Raw genomic sequence first — 14,695 nt, forward strand, 5'->3', positions numbered from 1 at the left:
TTTCTTACAACATCAGTTTGTGTTAGAGAAAGAGTACTTGCAATATGTTTCTGCTAGTTCCTGGAGCTATGAATGCATACATCTGCCAATTAGTTAGGTATCCACCTTTTGTAAAGCAACTCAATGAATGTATGACATGACTTATCAATGAGTTCAAGAGCATTGTACATGAGCAACTTAAAAGCTAGCTAGAGGAGTTAGAGAAGGATCACGTCAAATTATTCTGTATCAATCATGACTTGTGATTTTCACATTTCTTTCATTATTGTGGTTTTCATCATATTCTTTCAGTCATTTTTCTATTATCTTTTTCATTAGCACAACACTACATTATTATTAGGCCATGTGATGCTACTGCATGTACAATGGATGATGCCAATCAAGTTAAACATATCATTTACCAATATACTTCAACTGATGAAGAGTCTATTCAATGATAATTCACATGATGACAATTTTGCTCATTGTGTAAAATATTGTATCACAAACCTTATGATAACATATATATATATATATATATATATATATATATATATATATATATATATATATATATATAACTTAAAATATTATACAAAAAAAGTAGTCACAAACTCGCATACACATTAAGAAGACGAAACAAAATTTGATTATGATTAACACACGCATACACATTGAGAAGCAGAAACTGATTGGAAAAAAACAACACAGACATTAAAAACATATATATATATATATATATATATATATATATATATATATATATATATATATATTGGTAATAAAACTCTTTAAAAACATAATTGTTTTTTTCTCTTACACCATCAATAAACACACATATCCCATGGAACCACATGATACGACACAAGCTTTGTAAAGTTATCTTCTATAAGTTTGGTGAGGGCATTTTCGTCATTTGCACATACCATTTTTTTTTTGTAATGTAGTGTCTAAAAACATTTTTGTTTTCTTCTATTATTGCCTTTTTTGTGTGGTTTAATTAGTGCTTAAACAAATCATACAAAGGTTAATCTTGAATTTGTATTTATATTTGTTCTTCTTATTCTTCGGTTAACGTGTATGTTCATAAAGATAGAGTAACTAATCTCCACCAAGGCTATGGCTTTGTAGAGTTCAGAAGTAAAGAAGATGTTGATTATGTAAGTAGTGTTTGTTGCTGTAATTCTTCTGTCAATCTAGTTGTTAATGATTAAGAGTCATAATAATTACAAAGATTGCTTAACAATCGGAATTAATATCTAAACATGTTAAAATTTGCAGGCAATAAAAGTTCCAAACATGATCAAGCTGTATGGGAAGCCAATACGAGTGAATAAGGTAGAGTTGAATATTTCACAAAAAAATTCTTTAGGCTTCTTATTCTTTTCAAAGGTGCATAAAAATTGTTTTTATTTTTTAAATTCTGTTTTCCACTGCAGGCATCACAAGATAAGAAGAGCTTGGATGTAGGAGCTAACCTTTTTGTACTGTATTGTTTGAAAACATTTTTCTTTCCTTATGTTATTGCATATATATATTGGCGAGGGCATTTTCGTTCTTTGAACTTACTTATAACATGTAAAAGAAAAGTACAATGCATTTATATGTAATTTTTTCGAATTTTATTGCATATATATTGTTAATAAAAGTCTTTAAAAACATATTTGTATGTATATTTGAACTGTATAAGAATTTAAGTTAAATATCGTGTTACCGGTTAAAATTCTATTAGTTTTCCTTTAAGATTTACTTGAACACAACAAAAAAAAAATTCAGTATACTGCTTCTCCTAGAGTCTCTGATATCAAGCATATCAGGTTCAGAAAATGAAGATTACAGAGAATTTGACAGCCTCAGTGAAACAAAGATAGGGTAAAACCGGTAATTTACATTTGCAGAATACTGATGTTTATTAGATACATAGATGTTAGATGATTATAGAATTTAAGATGAAATCATAAAACTACTGACACAAAATGAATGAAAATCGTATATAGTTGACTTGAAAAATCAATTTTTGTTATCTAATGCGCAAATTAAACCTGAACCATATTAAGACGAATTATGATTGTTAAATAAGTTTTTAATTGTTCTTTTGATCGTTCTTATTTACGACGATGTCTCATAGTGAAATACGAATAAGGTATCAGTTAAATTGTCACACACACATACACATTAAGTAACAGAAATAATTTTCAATTATGATTAACACAGACATTGAAAAGCAGAACTGAGAAGCAGAAACTTACCGAAGAATTGAAGTCGCTGATTGTCGATGATGCTTGATTGTTGGAAGACGATGCTGTAAAGAATGATTCATATCGTATGAATCAAGTATATATTGAGCATAATACGATCAAATCGACATAATCCTTAAAATTAAATGTAAGGGATACAATTGATAATCATACCATAATAAGATATCTATCCATATTCCATTTTTCAAATTTCAATTTGCCATATTGCTGTATTTCCATATCTAATCTAATTTCCATATGTAATCTAATTTCCTTATGTAATGCTCTGTTTAACGAAGTAGGGGTAAAACTGGGATTTAACATGGGCAGAAGAATGAATTTTTGATAGGACACGTAGGACAACAAGTTTTGTTTATTAGACAGTGAGATGTGTAGAAATGGTCAACATAGGACTCATTCACAATGAAGAATCAGTCCAACCAGGCTTAAGACCCGGAAATACCAAGTCAAAGCATGTTGTAAATACCAGCTCAGCAGGATCCCGAAAATATCAAACATTTAGTTACGTAACCTAGACTATAAATACACCTATAAAACACACACAACGAGGACAACTCTCTGACACCTTACTCATATAGACTCACTTTATCATTTGTAATCGTATTATCAAGCTCATCTATGTAATTATGTTCAAATCAATAAGATCATACAAGGCAGATGATCATTATCACCTCCCAAGATTTTATGTCGGATATCCTGACAAAGATCACCGGCTTTCCTTGTAAACCTCCTGTGTTATTTTGATTTCAATTCCATATTCACATTAATAACAACACCATAACTTTTCATGCAATTTGGTTGATATACATCTAGTCGTTTTTTTACCAAAACACATAGTAACTATGAATAGAGACTGATCATCTCTCCTACGAATAAGGGTACTTAATCTCCTCTAAGGTTTAGATAGTTAATTACTTCTTTCATACGAGTTAAGGTTTCTACATCTCGCTTGGATGCACGATATTTAACTATATGATGTGAATAAGGGGATCATTTCATGCTGCACCTCTTATTAATGAACATAAGTTAAGATTCTAAAGTTTGAATCTAAGATTAATAACATTGACATGTTATCTCAAGTTGGAATCTTCCCCATATAACATATAAGGTTTATAACATTGACATTTATCTCAAATTGAGATCTTTCCAGAAAACACATAAGGTTTATAACATTGAAATATTATTTCAAGTTGGGATCTTCGCGAAAAAATACAAGAGGTTTATAACATTGATTAATATTTAGTAAGAAATCAAATATCCTCTTAAATTATTTCTTATATATTTTTCTTACTCTTAAATTATTTCTTATATATTTTTCTTACTTTTAAGATTGTAACACTTATCTTTTATTTAATAGAATTAACAAATTTTTATTACCCTTGTTATCTAAAATTTTAGATTTAGATACGAAGATGAATAGATAGATAGAATAACCTGAATATATTTGATTTCTGATAGTAAAATAATATTAAAAAGAAAATCAGAAAATCATATTCACACAGAGACTTGAGATTTGAGAAGACATTCACATGACAGATTTGAGGAGAAACTGCGCTGATGCGGTCCTTTTGGGTTCAATGCCCTCGAAATTCTTGCCTGTGTCCAACACAAACTGATTTTCCCCTTTTTTGCCCTAGCTTTCTTCTTCCTTAAACTTCACCCAATCAAACCCTAATGTTTTCCTGAATTTACACGCAATTTCCACAATTTCTCACATCTCTGCTCTTCAATTTTGAAAAATCCCTTTAATTTTTACCCAAAATTGCATCTCCTATTTGATTCACTCTCTAAACCACCAGAAGGGACAGAGAGACGATAAATTTGTATGTATGTTGTGATGATGGTGTTTGATTTTGGAGCTTGTTATTCATCTTCTTCGACTTCTATAGGAAGAAACAAATCTTCTCGATATTAATTTCTCTTGAATGCAACCCAATGATCTCTAATGTGTACCCTAACTAAATAATCATAACCCCAGGTTTTTGCTCCGCGCGATCCCCTCATAATGTCTGACGAACCATCCTCATCGCCGATCCATTGCGACGGCGAAATCAACGACAACAATAAAACTGCTGCAAACAATAACAATGGAAGCGACGCTGTAGTGAGGAGAGAGAGGCCTTCACGGGCATGTACTGCTCGTTCCGCTGCACGGTTGTACGCAGCTGCCGCTGCGGAAGCGGCGGTTGTGACGGGTGGACGGAAACAGAAATCCAGACGGCGGCCTTCTCGGAGAGAAATAGAGGAGGAGGAAGAAGAAGAAGAAGAGCAACCGCCTTCTCCGCCTAACCCGTACAGCACGATCGTGACGCCGTTGGTGCGAGAGCCTCCGCTGTCACAGTTGTCGCGATGGAGTATTAGGTCTATGTGGGAGCTAGCATCAATTCTTAATTTTTTTAATGTGAGCTTTAAAGAACAAATCAAAATGTTCAAAAAAAGATTCAATTTTGTTTCCATTCAAAGCGGTTGAAGTGTGAGTAATTGTTGTGGGTTTTTGTTTTGCAGGTTTATAGGCCTCTTTTGAATATTAAAGTTGAGTTTTCTGTTGAAGAGTTCGAAACAGCCCTGATTACACCGAATGGTACTTTGGGTGACATTCATATTCCTTTATTGAAGGTTGGTGGGTGTGCATATATGATATGAATTATGAAAGAATCTTTAACTTTGGAACAATTGTTAGTGTACATGTTAATTGTTCAATGTTCATACCATTCATTCTTTCTGTCCCCATAAATCACCTTCCTTACCTGGACTTATGGTTTACCTTCATCATGCTCGAGGAGAGACCTTACACTTTAGCATGTGCATTTGTCTTTTTAGTTCATAAAAGTGAACATATCCATGTGAAATGCAGAAATAATCTTGAAAGGGTCCAAACTATGCTTAAAAGTTTGTACCTTTAGAGTATAGAACATGCTTCCATATGAAGTATGAACATAAGATGAAAGGAGCTGAGGTATTGGAAGGTATGCTTAATAAATGCATGTTCATAAACTTATAGGTTTAAGTCAGGTAGGTCAAGTTTTACCTTATTCACTGGCTATCCCTATGTTTTTAGATTGCTAGACATAGATTGACATTTTTTAGTTAAAACTAATCAATCATCTAGGTCAGTAACAAAAAGGGGTGATTTGGCTTCTTTAATATAAAAACTTTGTTGTTACACATATGCATAACAGTATAATACAAAAATTAACTTAACCTCTGATTCCATGAGAAGATTGCCAACCTACGCACCCCTTTACTAGTTTAAGTTAGGTATTATTATAGTTAAACCTTGTTGTGCATATTACAATGCAAGCAGCAGAACTCTATAAAAATGGTAGAATCAGGAAGAACAAAGAACAATCAGCCTAATGAAGTTGAAAACTAGGGTTTGTATCTGTATACATGCATTTTAGGTGCCCATCTTCCAACTTGTTTAACTCTGATTGTTTTCACAAATTGTATTTTAAGAAGGAGACATAGTGCAGAAAAAAAGACTGGGGAGTCAAAATAAAATATGGCTCCTAGTCAATCAATGCGTAGGCTTTAGTATATCATATGTCTCTTTTATTTTGAAATTATAGTGTCTAAATGAAAAAGAATTCTGAAATGGCCCAAGAAGGAAATAGTAACTTGAGTGAATTTAATTTCCTTGTTTCGTCGATCCTGCAAAATATAACTATATGCGTAAATCTAGTTGATACATTTACTTCTAATAAATGTCACATTTGGTTATTGTGGCTCATGTTTTTCCTATAAGTTCTTCATTATATCTTTTTTCACTTTGATTTTTTCTATTTAGGCAATACCTCCAGTTACTCGGATGGCGTTAGGAAGAAACACATGGGTTACTGTTTTATGCAGAAAGCTAAGAGATTGGTGGCACTGGGTACATTATATTTTCATTTTCAGCATTAAAATTGTCATAACTTTTTTTTTATTCACAACTGAGTTTGCTTTTGAAACCTTATTGCAGGTTGCAGAGGGGGAATTACCTATTGTAGCATCACATGGGTAAGTTGTGCTACATTTATGATCAATTGTATATGCCGTCATCTGTTTCCATTTGTAGTTAACTAATTACCATATCTTGCCCTTTCAGGGCGGAAATTGAAACATATAACACACTTGATCCTGGTGTTCGTGTGATCATATTGAAAGCCTTATGTGACATTCGTGTTGAGGTTATCCTTTCTCCTAAATACAGCCGTTTTTTATCCATTGTTGCATGGTTTATTAACCACTGTGAACTGTTACAGCAAGAAGATATAAGAAGCTATATAGATGACTCTATAAAACATGGTGTTCCTCTTTCAGCATTTCGTAAAGAACGTACAGGTGGCGACTCTCATGGAGTTTCTTACTGGTACTTTGCCAATCTTTGTCATGTAATGATTTTAGTCAACCCAAAGTCTATTTTGATTTGATTTAATTTTTTTTTTTGGTGAAAAGGTACGAGGATGATCCTATCATTGGACAGAGGTTATACCGTGAAATTAGGACAGTGGAAGTGAAGAAAGGGAAGGGGAAAAATGTACAGTCTGTTCCATCGTATCAGTGGGAAACAATTGCTACTAATTTGGATGAGTTTCAAGACGTTTCAGTAAGTTCTCCTAGTAATGATTTCTGCTCCTTTGTTGAAAAATGCTTTAGTTAGTGTTTTTTGGTGCATGATAGAATCAAAGAAGGAACGGAATGGTTCATTCCATCTGGAATGAAAAAGCTGTTTGTTCTTTCCGATGGAATGGAATGGGCTTTTCAAGAATGTGATTACTTTCATTTTTATTAATTTTCATACCTTAGTCAGGGGATTTTTTTTTTCAAGTGAAAATCTGCAATATAACTGGTGTTTATCCATCTTTTTTATGAATTTTCATATGATTATAAAGAAATTAAAATCATATTTTCTAAAAGTAACTAGAAAATATGTATCTATTATAAATCTTGTTTGAGCTTTATTGCGTTTTCATTATGTTTAGTTTTTTTGTTTTTCCAAAAGTGTTCATTTGCTAAATGTTAAAAATGTGCAAGTTGAGTTAAAACTGTAATTTGTATTTTACATCTAATATAAAAAATTCATTCCATTCCTACTTACCAACCAAATATTAGAATGGAATGTAATGACTCATTCCATTCCATCCAACCAAACTAATAGTTAGTAAAGTGTCACGAAGCAATATTTGGAGTCGAAATGCCTCCTTTTTTTTTCAAGCAGATCATGTTTTTGAAACATTTATATTAATGTTCATCTGATGGAATCACAGTTTTTATATTTTCTTCACTGTCTGAACTCTTGAGATTTTTAACTTTCCTTCGATAGGAAAAACTATCTTCTAGCAAAAATCGTACCGAGTCTTCACTTGGGAAGAAACTAGAAGATGACATCCTACCAGAGATTGAGAAGGTCCATAAGGTAAGCAAAGAATCTTGCATCTTCTTCCATATTTTGGACCACTTTCTGTTCTTGCATGATGCACTAAATTCGTATTGTTGAGAGTTATTATTAAATGGCCCATTTGGAGAAACGAAAAGAAACAATAACTGAGGGCAAATCTATAAAAAGTTAGGATTTAACAGGGAAAGCACTTTTTCCCAGACTTTTTATAATAAGCCAAATAAGAGAGAAGCAATATAATATGAGTGTTGTAATTGTTTGTTGTTGGTGCGCAGAGGAAAGAGAAGTTACTCAAGAGACAGCATAGACAAGCTCTTCTTCTTGATAGCATGATTATTGATGCACTTGGTCCAGGACGTTCCTTACGTGGCAGAAAGCCCGTATCCTACACTTTTGGTCAGATTAATCACACTCATTTTCAATCTTATTATTATTATTATTCATCATTTATATTTTATTCCTGTCACTATAAAAATTGCAACTTTTGCAGATGATTATGACCGATCAATCAATGAGGCTATCAAGATAACCAAGTAATTTCTTTTTTACTTTAACTATTTTAATTCATTGTATGGATTCTTGTGGCATTTTTGTCAATCTTTTGTTTTTGTTTTTTTTTTCAGAAGGAAGCAAGCGTCCCCAGAACATAGTGTGAGGGAACATAGCGTGAGAAGAGAAGGTTTAAGAAATGGGGTTTCCACAAATGGCGCTCCATCACAAACTTCTCATCAACCCTCACCAACTCCATCATCACCCGATTCACATTCACTCCAACTTCATTATGATGAAACCGATGAAGATCATGCATATGCATCTGAACCCTTGGATCGAAGGTACCCCCTTGCTTTTGATTGCTGTCCATGGCTGACCCCCTGTTTTTGTCCCATCAAGTGTTGTATTTATAAAAAATCACACTTCACTTGAGGAAATGAAAGGAATCTCCTGAAAGATCTACCTAATCATAGCATTGCAATTTGAAACATCCATCTACCCAATCATATAATCTAGTAGATTTTGCATACTACAATATACCAATAAGAAAAATATCAAAATGTTAGTGTAGATTTTTCAAAGTACAACACTGTCCCCATTAAGTGAAAAAGAAGCAACACTGATTCTGTTTATGTATAGCAACAGGAAGAGGCAGAGGCCTCAAAGGTATTCGGCACACGAGTTTGTAGAAGCCGTTTCCGACAATGATGGTGACAGTGACGATGATATAGTTGGTGAAGCAGTATACGATGAAGAATATCTAAAAAGAAGAAAAGGAAGGAGAAAGATGTCAAGTAGTTCTGAAGGTGAAGGAGATGAAGAGTATCATTGGGATGAAGAAAATGCCAAGGAGGAAGAAGAAGAAGAAGAGGATGAGGATGAAGGGGATGCGTCAATAAGTGCAAGTGAAGACAGTGATGTTCCACAAAGATCCAACAAGTTTTCGGGTCGGGCCCGTCGGGCCACAAAACTAAGGTCGGTTGTTGAACTCCAAGACGGTCTCCGACGCAGTAAACGGGCCACTCGTAACCGTATTGATTACACAAAGTATGAGTTTTCTGATTCCGAACCCGAGTTAGCCAAGCCCGAGAAGTTAAATGGGCCGAATAAAAACCATGAAGCAAGTGAAAGTGATACACCGGGTTTTCCCATGGGAAGTGACGATAATACTGGTACTGGGAGTGATACTGACAATGATATTGATAATGGGGAGGTGAAGATGGATGGACCCGTTATTGAAGATGAGCCTAAGATGGAAAAGGAAGATGAACATAAGGAACCACAAGCTATGAAAGTTGATGAGCCGGTGGAAGATGAGTTTGAAGGTGGTTCGCAAAAAAGACGGTTTCTTGATCTTAATGAGCTTGCACCAGGTCCGGGGTTTGAAGATGGCCAGACAATGAAAGACGAAGATACAGATAATTTGTAGGGGTTTCCCAACTCATGGCTTGGGAAGCTAGTTGTACGATATTATATATAAATATATAAATATATTTGTTAGTTTTTGCAACTTAGAAGGATATATATATATATATATATATATATATATATATATATATATATATATATATATATATATATATGTGCTTCGTTGGTGAAGTTTTATGCAGCTTGTCCCCAACGTATGCCGAGAAGATTTGTCAATTGATTGATCATTCGTTTTTATATGTTCTACTTTTACATTGCAACCAACTTAATGGGGATTTGCTGATTCATGGTGCAACAAAGTAACATTTACCTGATATTTAACCAGCATGTATCATGTATGTTCAAGATCCCTACTTGGTACTTTTCATGATCATTAATCATTTCATAACCTTCTATTTTGTTTGTATTATACAAAACCCAAATACAAAATCTTGCCGGTCTCTAACTTTATTTGCTTCCTTGAGAACCGCATCAACACCTAAAAAGGGTCAGCCGGTCCGGAATGATGTAACTCACAGTTCGATAAGGAAATGAAGTTATGTGTCTACCATCGACATTGACATGGTAACCCTCCAAGCCTGCACTAAGAGTAAGAACGAATAGCTTCCCTTCTGTAAAAGGGAAGGGCCAGTCATACGTCATCTTTTTCGTCCTGTCTATCATCCTATTCAACCATCAGCTGGTTTTTGATTCGTCTGTGCTATTATTATCATCATCACGTTTCCACTTCTCACATTTCACCTTGCCATCAACTATGGAGAGTCACCAGATTAGTTGGTATATGACTCGTTTGAGAATCATCAATGGTGGATTACTGAAATTCAAATGAATTCGAATGTGATTTACCTGTTTCTTCATTAGCTTTGGACTTCCATCCCTCACGTTGATGGGCAAATCCCCATTGCATCCTGTAACATGTGTTCTGCTCGACCACTGGCTTCCCACTCCAACCCCCCTTCAGTCGAGGATTAAAATGCAAAATCCTCAGTGGGTCTTTCCCGTTAACCGTCTTTAAACCTTGTAATTCCATCATAAACTACGAAACCATCAAATTATAACCTGGTTTCAGCAACAAAATCTTTAGATTTTGCTCAAGGTTTCCCTCTCTAGGACTACCCACAACAGTTATATTCGATCCTAATGTAAGGAAGCACAATAATACTTCCCCTTTTTTTAAAAGGGAAGAATCAGGTATTAAGAGAAAAAGTAACTGAAATGTGATTCGTAATAGATTAAATCGTAATAGATTAAAGGGATTGGACTAAGCTTCGGAAATTGAGTTGTATTCTCGAAGATCTATCTGAATTCCGAATTGGAGAGGGAACATGCAAAGAGGGAGAAAGACGCCATTAAAATGGTGTGAAAGCGGAGTTGTAAATAGAGACAGTTGTGACATCCTCATTTTTCACGGTCAGAAAAGACCGATTTTGTTTATGCTTTATAAAAATCAGAGTACTTCTTTTCATAAAAACGTTGTGGAATTCGTTCTCAGAAAAACATGATAAATACGTTATTAAAACATTTTCGAAAGAATGTCTTTTATTTCAAAACGTTTGGGATGTCATCGTCAATACAGAAACATAAGCATAAACAGAACTTACTTTTATTTACACTAGTGATCTACATCTCTTTAATCTCTCAGTGTAATGTGACTTCGTATCGAAACCTGTGATATAAATAAACTGAGTGGGTCAGGTTGGGAAACCTGGTGAGTACATAAGGTTTTCAACACACAATAATATAATTATTATGTTTAAACAATTAAACAATCAACCCAATTACCCATCCCCATTATCTTCCTTATTCTTAAGGATCTACCCTAAGAATCCGATATTTCTCATTCATTCATTCCTAAGAATCATCCTAAGGAAACAACATGGATTCCATTGTTGTCAATGACACATTGGTCAAGCGCAGCTGCTAATATTATCACTTAGGCGCAGCTGCCAGAATTTGGACATTTTCTATGAGGCGCTTCTGCCAGTATTGACCTTTAAACGCTACTGTCATGGTCATAAGACTCCCTATTAGGCGCAGCTGTCGATACTATCCTTAGAGCGCAGCTGCTAAGACGTTTACCGTAGATCTAAAACATCTACGGATTATGGCGCAGTTGCTAATGCTCATCTATAGGGTACTAGGTCCACTGCTGCCAATGTATACCTATAGGGCACTAGGTCCGCACTACTAGTGTTCCTCTATTTCAGCTTTTATTCCTCATCATTCATCTACGCATGTTTTACCCAACATATTTTGTAGATATAAAATACTTATACAATTTAAATCATTGAAAACATGTATAAAACGTTCATCCAGCATAGATAGCAAGTATTCAGATAATATGCACAAATAGCACGTAATTTATGTAAAATACTTCATATCTATGTGTAAGTTGAAAGGGACCATGCATTCACTTGAAAGGTGGTGACTCAGCACTCAGACAGCGCTTCGATACTCTCAAAACAATTTCCTTCGATAAAACATAGTATCAATACCACTAGGGTTTAGTCTAACGATAACCGCGACTAATTAATACTCCAGCTATTATTATTATTATATAAGTGTTAAATAACACTCAATATAACTCATAATAATAGCCCAAATACTTATTATAAGGTCCTAATAACATTACTATATTAAAACATAAGCTATACTAAAGATAGGTTAGGCGTGGCTCACTTACAGCGGGTTTTCTCGAAAACCGGGCTTCGCTGGAGCAGCGTTTCCGAGCCGAAAGGCTTCGGGACTCCGGGAGCCTCGGGGCTTCCTTAGGGTGCTAGGGGGTTTACCTAGGCTTTAGGGGGCTTAAGGTAGGCTAGAGATAGAGTGTAGAGAGAGAAAGAAGTGGGGAAAGGTGTGAGAAATGAGAGAAACACGGGCTGTTCTATTTATAGGGTGAAATCCTGACGAACTCGCCGAGTAGGAGGACCTACTCGCCGAGTTGGTGCCACGTGTCATCATCTGATGGCTTTCCTTGGGGAGAAAGCCTTGGCCCATATTCAGCCACGTCACCCCTTTTGCACCAGCACCCTGCCGACTTCTAAACCCCGTAACTTTCGCATACGAGCTCCGTTTTCGACGTTCTTTATATCCACGCGTAGGTAAAATCAATATCTACAACTTTCGTTTAGACTCCGTCGTCTAATTCTCGACCGATCTTAAATTTAACAGTAGGAGGAGATTAGATTGCTAAATGACCGCGAAGAATTCGTAACTCCTTCATACGGACTCCGTTTTCGTATGTATTTTTACCGTTGAGTTCCTACTAATGAGATATTCAACTCTCATTTAGGTCGCGTAAGCCAAAAACCGTTCGAACTAAAATTCGAGTTTCGGGTCGTACACTGCTAAGCCGAATCTTAGAAAAATCATAACTTCTTCATACGAAGTCAGATTTGGGCGTTCTTTTTATGGATTTTCTTGGTTTAACATATTCTACGACTTTCGTTTAGATCACTAAGGCTAAATATCTCTCTATCGTAAATTCACTATTTACGCTTCCCGGTGCTGTGCCGGTTTTGCCGTAAAACTTTGACAAGCCATAACTCTTTCGTTATAACTCGGATTTCGGTGTTCTTTATCTGTACGGAAACCTTGAGACATATTCTACAACTTTGTTAAGACTATTTATTATAAATAATCTCTTTCCGAAAAGTCATTTTCGACACTTATTGCTTCTAAATTGACTAACCCGGATCTACGGGCATTACAACAGTTTAGGTGGTGGAAGCAGGAGCCGACTCCTAGATTTAAGGACCTGTGCTAAGACTCTGTGCTAAGAAGAAAAATAGGGCCTTAAATTAATATATAAGGAATACAAACTTAAAACTAAATAAATTAACTAAAAAGAAACATATGGAACTTAATAAAAAGTTTAAGAATTGACTATGTAACTTTTAAAAACTGATTTGTTAAACATATTAGAAAGAGGGTTGATTATGAAATATAAAGCAAAAACTAATGGCCAAAAGTGTAAATTGAATTTAAAACTTCAAAATGTGGTGGTCATGAGTGGAACCTATATTGTCCCACACGAGGAGAGAGTCATTCCCATTGAACCCACCGAACCCATTGAACCCACTGCCACATCAGCTTTTCTCTTTGATTTTTCTTTATCTTTCCGAACCCACAACACATGGAAATCATATCTTTCTTTTACCCACTCAACCCACTCAGTTAAAAAAAATATACAAAATAATCAAGGTAAAATCTTAATTAACAACAGAGTTACCGCCGTTACCACTCCATCTTCGGCGGGTTGTTTAATTGGTTTCACGAACCCACTTCATCCTCTCTATCTACTTTCTCTTATTTTCTCTTGTACCATGTGTTTTAAGACTTGTACCTTAGTTGTTTAGTATTTTTTTTTTAATTGAGTGGGTTGAGTGGGTTGAGAAAGATAGGATTTCCGTGTGTTGTGGGTTGGGAAAGATGAAGAAAAAATCAAAGAGAAAATCTGATATGGCATGGGTTCAGTGGGTTCGGTGGGAACGACTCCCTCCTCCCTAAGGTACGCGCTTATACCAGTTAGGCTAGGTACACTTTATGTGAAAGCTTGAATAAATTCATATATATTTATTTATTAAATATAGAATTTAATTAAAACTCGGGCCCTATTTTTTTCGGGGCCCTGTGCGGCTGCCCCTCTTGCCCCCCCTTAATACCGGGCCTGGGTGGAAGGTCGAACAGGTCGGCCACCGCCGCCGTGAATCAAATAGAATTTGATATTTTTCTCCAAGAATTCAAGATGTGACACTTCAATGCGTCATGCAAAAACATTATTATTTTTTTATATACAAAAACTGATCTCTCTCTTTGTATCCCTCTCCTAACCCATATCCAACCTTTCATATAAAACAAGCCTACACCATCTTGTTTTTTGTTTGCTTGTTTTTTTTTTATTTTATTTTATTAAACTGGCGGAAATATTATAAAACTGAAACATCTCAAAAATACAGTCCAAAAATTTCATTTTGATTATTTATAAAAACCAAAGGTCATTTCATAAAAAGAACATAAGTAATGTATCACAAATCATCATAATAAAATACAATATCAAAATCACGTGCCAAATATCAAAGTCTAAACATCTCAAGCTAAAAGCTATGGTGTGTGTCACGCAGTCATCCGGAGCTCTTCCCCTTGCTAACTGAAGTAC

General features: G+C 34.9%; 1 protein-coding gene across 4 annotated transcripts; it reads left to right on the plus strand.

The window, feature by feature from the left end:
* The first annotated feature begins 3,726 nt into the window (after nt 1-3,726).
* Nucleotides 3,727-9,619, plus strand: LOC145052603 (DDT domain-containing protein DDR4-like). Of its 4 annotated transcripts, none has more exons than XM_079000531.1 (13): nt 3,727-4,064; nt 4,216-4,638; nt 4,743-4,853; nt 6,025-6,111; nt 6,199-6,236; nt 6,325-6,406; nt 6,482-6,588; nt 6,675-6,825; nt 7,543-7,635; nt 7,893-8,013; nt 8,108-8,150; nt 8,241-8,450; nt 8,749-9,619. In XM_079000531.1, the coding sequence occupies exons 2-13, from the start codon at nt 4,243-4,245 to the stop codon at nt 9,536-9,538; spliced, it is 2,229 nt and encodes a 742-aa protein (XP_078856657.1). In that variant the 5' UTR covers nt 3,727-4,064; nt 4,216-4,242; the 3' UTR covers nt 9,539-9,619. The 4 variants fall into 4 exon arrangements, with proteins under 4 accessions (XP_078856657.1, XP_078856721.1, XP_078856600.1 ...); XM_079000595.1 differs by having other exon boundaries at nt 3,727-4,060; XM_079000474.1 differs by having other exon boundaries at nt 3,727-4,638.
* Nucleotides 9,620-14,695: the final 5,076 nt, after the last annotated feature.

The sequence above is a fragment of the Lactuca serriola genome, chromosome 1 (genome assembly GCF_051521515.1).
Source record: "Lactuca serriola cultivar US96UC23 chromosome 1, Lser_US96UC23_V15, whole genome shotgun sequence".
Taxonomy (NCBI): domain Eukaryota; kingdom Viridiplantae; phylum Streptophyta; class Magnoliopsida; order Asterales; family Asteraceae; genus Lactuca; species Lactuca serriola.

Excerpts from the sequence above, each read along its gene's own strand:
- LOC145052603 (XM_079000474.1), top strand. The coding sequence starts at position 4,243 with ATGTCTGACGAACCATCCTCATCGCCGATCCATTGCGACGGCGAAATC. Across the intron at positions 6,237-6,324 it reads CCTATTGTAGCATCACATGG|GGCGGAAATTGAAACATATA; the intron begins GTAAGTTGTGCT and ends TTGCCCTTTCAG. Across the intron at positions 6,826-7,542 it reads ATGAGTTTCAAGACGTTTCA|GAAAAACTATCTTCTAGCAA; the intron begins GTAAGTTCTCCT and ends TTCCTTCGATAG.